General features: G+C 54.7%; 1 protein-coding gene across 1 annotated transcript; it reads right to left on the reverse strand.

The window, feature by feature from the left end:
- Window positions 1-636: 636 nt before the first annotated feature.
- SMIM32 (small integral membrane protein 32) lies at window positions 637-1578 on the reverse strand. The gene has a single exon (XM_025388967.1). It carries the CDS (start codon window positions 970-972, stop codon window positions 661-663), a length of 312 nt encoding a protein of 103 aa, XP_025244752.1. The 5' UTR covers window positions 973-1578; the 3' UTR covers window positions 637-660.
- Between the last annotated feature and the right edge of the window lie 7315 nt (window positions 1579-8893).

Consider the following 8893-nt stretch of genomic DNA (forward strand, 5'->3'; position numbering starts at 1 on the left):
GGGCCCCTGCGCCTTTCCACTGGCCTCCCACTGCCCGTGCCCACAGAAGGAACACAGGGTCCTTAGACCCGGGCGGGACCCACTGAAACCCCGCGTTCAGTCATTTCCCCAGGGGGATGCGGCCCCGGAGTGCCAACCTTCCAAAGTTCAGGTGAGTTCACGACGCTGAGATCCTAGTGGGGTCCTCCTCGGTGTCAAGGAGCAAGAGAGGTGGTGGCAGCAGTGGGGAAACAGCCACAGGGCCTGCGAGTCCAGACAGGTAGCTCCAGGCTAGTTGCACGCTCGCGGTCCCTGTCCCTTCCATGTGCAAAGTAAGGAAGTCAGCAGGCGGCGAGCAAGCCTTCTGTGCCCGGGCTGGCGCGCCGCCTTTCAGGAAGGTTTCCCAACTGGACTCTTTGTCCAGAGGAAGAAAGATTCGGCCAGGGGATCAGAACCACGGTACCTACAGGTACTGGAATCGAGACCCTACACAGCCTCCCGACGCCTCGGTCTCCCTTTCCGCTGGGGTTGCCACTCTAGTTCAGGAAGGGTCTTTGGGTCAGGGTGCAGTGTTCCCAGCGGCCAGCGATCCCCGGCATCATGCCCTCTCTACCAGGCTCAAGCTGGCTGCTCTTGGCTAGGTCGGGACTAGGCGCCCGGCGGCCGTGGCTCAGTCCCCCACTACACCGGCCGCGTCTTCCAGGGCGCGCGGGCATCGCGCAGCGAGCGGTCGTGGGGCAGCGCGGCAAAGGCCGAATGGCGCAGCTGGCAACCGATGAAGAGGACGACGAGCGCCACCGAGAGCAGCAGCAGGAAGAAGAGCAGCAGGTAGGTGGGCAGGTCGGGCTTTGTGGCCGCGCCGTCCCGCATACCGCGCGCAGTGGCCAGCTCCAGCGGCAAAGCGCCTTCTGCCTTGACCGTGGCTCCTGGGGCCAGCGCGCTGTCTACCGCCGCCTCGGGGCCGCCCGTGGCGTTGAATATGTCGCCGTACATGGCCCGCGGGTCCCGCCGACCCCAGCCGGACCGCTTCACTTGGCCTGGAGCATACTGGCGAAACCCGGCGCCTCCATGGCGCGCCTCTCCCGCCCTGCCGAGCTCAACTGACCGAGAGTCGGTGCCTTGGGCTGGCGGGGACTGCAAAGACCCCAGGACGCGTCCGCTCACTCGCCTCTGTGCTCAGCTGCCTTCCCTGCCGGCCGGCGGACCCCAGTGCTCGGAGCTGGAGAGTTCTATGCCGCGCCCCTCGGGCTCACCGTTTCTCACCGTCGCCACCAGGACAGAGGTCCCAGTCACTGACTCGTCTTTCGGCTTTACAACAGCCAGCTCAGCTCGGACCCTCAGCTCCAGTGAGCTCCAGGTGCCGGGCACCTCTGGGCTGCGGCTGCTGGGAGAGGCACTCAGCGAGTGCAGCCGCAGCCCGGGGTCTCTGCTGAGCGCTGGTGGCAGAGCGCACGGAGGGCGGGTGGCCAGAGAGTCCTCCGCATCCTCCGGCGCTGCCGCCACCGCAGCGTCTCGGAGCAATCCTGCAGCCTCGGGTCCCTGTCGAGACGCCCGGTGTTCGGCGAGCTTGTCCCTACTCGCTCCGGCTGCTGCACTCCTGTTTTGAGCAGGAGACTGAGCTTTCTGGCGGCTCTGAGCGCGCTCTGGTCCCGGGCGGGGGTGCGGGGGAGGGGCGGGACTGGCGGCGGCTGCCCGGGGGAACGGCTGTGAACCAATGAGGGCAAGAGAGGACGCGGCTGCGACTGCCCCCGGCCTGGCCTCACATCACTCACGGACAGAGGGACAGAGACAGGGACAGAGAGAAAGAGAGAAAAGCACAGGGTCACAGGAAGACTGACGTGCAAAGACACAGTTACAGACCTATGAACAGAGCCACACGCCAAACAGGGACAAACCGTTGAGGTAAGCAAACCAACTCAGAGACAAAGCTCAGCCGAGCGTGCACACCTGCATTCATCCTCCTACTTGACAGGCTCCCTCCAGGCATGGCCTGGTTTGTTCCGAGTGCCCACTGGCTGTTGGGTAGCTCAGGCCGGGCACACCACCTCCAAGGGTGTGCAGATGCGCTCCCAGACAAGCATATTCAAGCTGAGACTGGTTCCATGGACCCCGTGTCCTCTCCGGCTGCGTCCTGCCAGTCTGTGTGCATTCCGCACCGTGTGCACAAATGTTCAGCTCTCTTTTGCCTATTCTGCCTGGGCACAGAGGGGCAAGAAAAGGACACGGCACTAGTAGTTCCCCCCTCCTGCTCTTGGCAGCCCTGGAAAGGTGAGGTGGCCAGGACAGAGGTGTGCAATCAGTTGGATTGAGTGGGGAGGTATCTCCTTTCCCAGGAGTCTGAACTGCTCACTTCCTCTGAGAATTCTTCCAGGCCCCCTAGACCAGAGTGGGAACAACTACCCTGGACCACCACAGCCCCTGCACTTCTTAACAAGCACCACCGCTCACTTCTGGCCTGGCATTTTCTTTCAGGGCCAGAATTAGGGGGAGGTGGGTGAGAAGCCTAGGGCGCAATACTGGGTGACACACTCACTCTCAAGAGTCCACAAGTGCAGAGCTGGGAATAGGCGTCTCCTTCAGTTTTGCCCCTAGATGCGTCACCCCTCACCCTGGTCCCAGCCCTGTTGTCTGCTCATTTATCAGAGACCTTCAAAGGGTCAGCCAAGTTCACATCTGTGTCTTCTCCTCTTTTCCTCTTCACACATTCAGGTGTGCAATACATGGGGAGAGCTTGGTGACACTGGCTGAGAGAGCCAGTAGAAAGATGAGTTCGTTATTCTCTCTTCCCACCTCATGCCTGGCCACCAGCATAACAAGAACAACTAAGGTGTGCAGACCTTGGCCAGAGCTCATACCCACAAATCCCTGCTCAGCCCGGCAGAATCACCTCTGTGAGCTCTTTGTCGAAGTTGAAACTGTGGTTCCAAGTCCTGACTCTACAGTGTTTATCAAATGAGGTACAAAAATGCCCTCTTTGATGTTTTTCACTTAGTCCCAGAGATAGGCCTGTGGGGGTTTCAGCAGGGCTTGACAGGATTCAGCACTGCCCCATCTGCCCAATCAGCATTCCAGACAGAGCCCTCCTTGGTCCCCGGGGGCTGCCCGGTCTGCTTCCAGTGCACAGGGTGCTGGGCCCCTCCACGTGGCTGCTGCCAGTGCCTCATTTTCCAGATGGCAAAGTTGGCTCTGAGAGGGTCCAGGGCTTATCCATGTTAGCACAGGACAGCCACCATGTATCCATGACATAGTAGCAGCAGTGGCAGTGGGCCCTCGGGAGATGGGGGGAGTCCCTTTCTCTGAAGACCTGACCTGTTTCAGACAGCATTTTTCTCAGCCAGCAGCATGCTAGAGAACATTATGTGAAGCCAGAACAGGCCTACTCATCAGGACTTTCAGCCAGGGGGAGACTCAGCTCGTCAGTTGGATGGAGGGGGTTGGGATGGAGGTGATGCTCCTGCTGTCAGTAACTTCCTGGGTCCTGGGAAGGCATGAATGGCTTCACCAATGAGTGGTGAGACCTGATTCAAAAATAAACGGCATAACATTACCAGCCTGGTGAATCTCAAAACTGACTCCATCCCATCATCTGATCTGACCAGAGACTGGCAGGCTGACAGGACCACAGGACAGAACTGGAGACACCCTTTCTGGGATAGGAGACAAAGCCCTTTTGGAGCTTTCTCCTTGTAGAATCCTTTCTCCCTCACACCCCATCCTCTCTCCAGTTACCCCACTCCACTAACCAAACTGCAACCACTTCGAAAGCCCTGGCAAGACCATTCTCCAAGCCTCCTATGGACTATTCTCATTAGGAAAGCCGCTTCATTCCAGAGTCTGGGCTTGCTCTACTTGCTATTTCGTTCTTAAAATGGTTATTGTAGGCCGGGCGTGGTGGCTCACACCTGCAATCCTACCACTTATGGAGGCGGAGGCAGGCGGATCACCTGAGGTCAGGAGTTCAAGACCAGCCTGACCAATATGGTGAAACCCCGTCTCTACTAAAAATACAAAGAAATTAGCCGGGTGTGGTGGCTGGTGCCTGTAATCCCNGCACCAGCCACCACACCCGGCTAATTTCTTTGTATTTTTAGTAGAGACGGGGTTTCACCATATTGGTCAGGCTGGTCTTGAACTCCTGACCTCAGGTGATCCGCCTGCCTCCGCCTCCATAAGTGGTAGGATTGCAGGTGTGAGCCACCACGCCCGGCCTACAATAACCATTTTAAGAACGAAATAGCAAGTAGAGCAAGCCCAGACTCTGGAATGAAGCGGCTTTCCTAATGAGAATAGTCCATAGGAGGCTTGGAGAATGGTCTTGCCAGGGCTTTCGAAGTGGTTGCAGTTTGGTTAGTGGAGTGGGGTAACTGGAGAGAGGATGGGGTGTGAGGGAGAAAGGGAGAAAGGATTCTACAAGGAGAAAGCTCTGAAAGGGCTTTGTCTCTTATCCCAGAAAGGGTGTCTCCAGTTCTGTCCTGTGGTCCTGTCAGCCTGCCAGTCTCTGGTCAGATCAGATGATGGGATGGAGTCAGTTTTGAGATTCACCAGGCTGGTGAATGTTATGCCATTTATTTTTGAATCAGGTCTCACCACTCATTGGTTAGCACCTCAACATTTTTTTCTATGTTCTCAATGACATGTGACCTCATCTGCCTCTCTGAGTCCCTTTAGCAGTGTAACCTCAAGTCAAGTAGGTTACGGCCTGTAGGATCCTGGGACTGATAGACTGATTGTCACCCCCTGGACCCAATCATCTTGCCTTCTCTAGGAAGGGCAGAGGTTTGCATGGTGGTGAAACTGCATTGCTCCTGCTGCCAGGGCTCAATTAGGGGTATTGGCTGGGGTCATGGGTGGGGTCGCTGCATGCTAAGGAATGAGCCGCCACTCTGGCCAAGGACTGGCAAGGAGACTAAAGCTGGGATAGGGCCGGTATATGGTCAAAGACTGGGAACAGGACTGTTGTTTAGGATCAGTTGCCAGGCTCAGGGGTCCCTGGTAGTCTGGCTAGCATCCTCAGGTCCCTGTCCCTGGGCTTCCAGGATAGGGGGCCTGGCCTTTGTGGTTACACTTATGGAGAGACTGGGAGCCAGAAGGAGTGCCTTAGACCCATAAATGGAGACAGGTAGCAAGGCAGGGAGCAGGTGTGTTTAATCACTTCAGAGGCGCCAACTCATCTATGGCACTGATGCAGGACTGCTTCATGGAAAGGTCTGGGACTTGGTAGTGAGGCCAGGGCAAAAGAGCTCCTTCAGAAAATGTTTGGTTTTGTCTAGGATTGCATTTTCCAAAATTTGGCATGAATACTTCAAGTGGGATGCCATATTACTTTAAGTAGTGCATGGGTGCAGTATTAAACATCATGAATCACACAACGACAAAGATTCTGTCTTTTAATCCTGTTTAATTATTCTGATTATGGCAAGAAGAAAAATTCAGTCTGGCTCAGTGTCATCTCAGGTCCTCCAAGAAGCACATGCAGAAGATGTATTAGAGGAAACAGCTGTGATGGGTAAAAAAAAAAAGGGGCATGAACAAGAGGCATCAGGGAGAGCATTGAGGTCACAGTACTGCTCTGACCCATGAGAGGAGAGAGGGAAGAAAGGGCTCGGTAAGAAGAGCCTCAAGCTGAAAGTGTCTCAGTCAGGCTGTAAGGAATTCCTAAGCAAACCCCACCTGTTAGGAGCCCCCTGCCAGGTGGGACGTATGAAGCTGGTGGCACTGTTGCCCTTGCTAGCCAAGCATGGAGTCGTCTTTCCTCTGCTGAGGTTGGGGCTGGTGAGCCTTAGCAAAAGGCTGTCAGGTCCTAGAGGAAGGGGCAGGTACCAAGGTTGAAGTGCCAGCAAGACACAACCCTCCCAGGAAGCCACCTCTCCCAGCCTTTGGCCCCAACTAACCCTTCCTTTCTGCCCTCTCTTTAGTGGATGAGACCCAGGCAGTCCCCACCTGATTACTGCTGGTCTCAACTGTGTGCCTCATATTCAGTCTTTCCAGGGTGAGAGTGAAAGAGTGAACCTCATTCTTGGGGTTGGACCTCTGAGTCTGGGCTTAAGTCGGAGCCTAGGGTGTCAAGCAGACCTCCCTTGTGGCTAGAGCTTCATGTCTGTGGTCAGCAGCGTCAGGCCCACGTGTGTCCTGGGCTGTCGTCTCTGCTGGGCCTTCTCCCTCTCCTTGCCATCAATATTTCCACAGGGCTGGCTACTGCCCAGGCCCAGAGCCCCATTGCTGGACACTGAGACTATAGCAGCCTCTTGCCTTTCACTCACCCTGTCGTCCATCCTTAGGGATGGTTCTAGGTCTTTTGAAATCTGGAGCTTGTACATCTTAGGGGCCCTCTCTGAGAACAAGAGCAAATCATTAGGTTTTAAAGTGAATATTTATTTAGAATGAAAAATGGAATCAAAATTAATTGAAATTTTTAAAAATCTGACAAGGATTCAAAATATGAAACAAAACACAACAAAACTATCCAGATTGGCTTTTGGCCACAAAGGAAGGACTGGGAAGGGCCATCGGGCTCTACCTTCCTAGGGTTCAGGAGCAGGCTGGTTGGGAGGCCAGGGAATGGCCCCATTGACTTGTAACCCCCACCCATGGCTGAGGGCAGGACCAGCTAGAAAGACTGGTCTTAGTCAGCAATAAGCTCTAGGACTGGGAACCTGCCTTCTCTCTGCATCCTCAGGAGTCAGCGGTCTGGGCCAGCCTGTGGCGGGCTGGGGCTGGGGCTGGGAGAGCGGGCAGCAGGAGGTGCAGGCTTGAGCTCTCTGCACCCTCAGGAGTCAGCAGTTTGGGCCAGCCCGTGAGGGACTGGGGCTGGGAGAGCCAGCAGCAGGAGGTGCAGGCTTGGCTCTCTGCATCCTCAGGAGTCAGCAGTTTGGGCCAGCCCGTGAGGGACTGGGGCTGGGAGAGCCGGCAGCAGGTCGTGCAGGCTTGAGCTCTTTGCCTGTAGATTCTCCTCCTGAGCTGGGGACCTACGTGGGCAGCTAGAAGCCTGACTTCCCTCTCAGGGGATTACTCCTGGCCCTGCAAGGACAGGCACCCCCTCCTACTCACCCCATTCCTCCCCAAACACCAGGTCAAGCCTACAGATCCAGTCCTCTAGAGAAAGCTCTTTCCTATGAGGGGCCCTGTCTTCCTGGGCATAAATCCTGAGGTTGCTTCCCAGATTAATGGGAGCCTGGGATAGGAGAGACATCCTTTGGACAACATTCTCTCTTTATGCCCATCCCTGCCCCCCACATGCACTGAAAGGGTAGGGAGAATTTCTACCCTTAATTAGAAAGAGGAAGAAAATCCAAGTTTATGAAATTCAGGCATATATTTCTTCAGGGTGTGAAATTATGTTTTCTTTTCCTCCCAAAGTTCTAAAAGAAAACCCAACTACCTGGTTTCTTTTTGATAAAACTACCAGGGATCTCCATTCTCTTGTCTGGATAAGTCCCTCCCTACACTCAAGCACCCCCTGCTTCAAACCTTGCCTTTGGCTGCTGCCCAGGCAGCTCTCATGTCTTTCCCAGTCCTCCCTCCCGCTCTGTCACTGGGCAGCAAGTCTTCTTTCACGGGGTGTGGCAGAAGTGTCACTGGTTGCTCAGTGGCCCCAGGCAGAAGGGGCTGTGGATCTGGGGTCGGGGCAGAGAAAGCCCTCTGTCCAAAGAATCGGCACACAATGATCATGAAAGGTCTGTGGAAGAGGATGCCTTATGCTCTGTGAGTCCTTGATGGGGAGGAAGGGATGAATATGCCCGTGTCCTGATTCATGAGGAAATGTGATTATTTTTAAAAAGTTTTAAGTGAGAGAACTGAAGCTGTCCTTTAAAGTGGCATTTTAAAACCTAAATTGGAAACTACATTAGCATTGCCATTTTATGCTGAGGCAATAGAAATTCAACATGCTCCCAGGTCAGACGTGAGGTTGTCTCCATCCTGAAGGCTTCCTTTGAGGAGGCATATGGGGTTCTCTGTACCCCAGTTCTGCTGGGGAAGGTGCTTGTCCCACCCCCTCCCACCAGGAGGCTGCTTGTGGGCTGCCTGTGGATGGGAGAAGGGGACTGGATGGCTTGGAGTCATCTTGCCCCTTCTTGGAGAAAGCCTTTAAGATGACACTCCCCCAGAAGTGGTGCTGGGCTTCACTAGTGAGTGGACGGTCTCAACATCTCAGCTGGAACCAAACAGGGAAAGCAAGAAGATACTTGAGGTTGTTTAGGGCATTTTAAGATATGAAAAGCTGCCTTCCAGCCTGGCCCCCCAACCCCTGAATTCACCCATCCAGGTGAGGAAAGCAGCCTCACCCACGGCTCCCCACTGGGAGCTGAAGGGCTGGGGACAGCAGTTCTCCAGGGACTGGTCTCGATTGCTTTTCATGGGAATTCTTCCCAACCCCTTCGGAATTACCTGGCATGCTTTTAAAAATTCAAGTTTTGCCCCCCAACCCCAAAGATCTGAACCTAGCATTTGGAGCTGCGAATGGGCATACACATTTGGGCATGCTATTGTCAAGTATTAACCAAGGCATCCCCCTGCATTTCCTGACACCTGTGGTCCTTCCTTGCAGCCAGACAGCAGCCAGACTGCTCAATATTAATTGCTTCAGGGAAGGGAGGGCATCGCAGAACTCGGCTAACAAAAGAGTCAAATTATTAGCTTTTGAGTTTCAAAATCTAGGCCCGGGTATAGGTTTGGAACAAGACATGATGAGTAAGGGCAGCACTGTGGCTCACACACATGGTACCTTTGGGCGAATTACAAAAAGGTGCCCTTTCCCTGGGCATGGCATGTGAAATTTCCCTGTTGTGCGGTGCACACACTGCTCAACTTTATATGGCAATCCTGCATAAAAGCAAATTTTCCCACCTCTGAAGTTAAAACAGAATCTCCCTCATCTTGGGGCAAGGTAGAGCAGGAGGTGAGGAGAAGAGAGTTC

This window comes from Theropithecus gelada, chromosome 6 (assembly GCF_003255815.1).
Source record: "Theropithecus gelada isolate Dixy chromosome 6, Tgel_1.0, whole genome shotgun sequence".
In the NCBI taxonomy this organism is placed as follows: Eukaryota; Metazoa; Chordata; class Mammalia; order Primates; family Cercopithecidae; genus Theropithecus; species Theropithecus gelada.

Coding starts and splice junctions, on each gene's coding strand:
- SMIM32 (XM_025388967.1), bottom strand. CDS start 972: ATGTACGGCGACATATTCAACGCCACGGGCGGCCCCGAGGCGGCGGTA.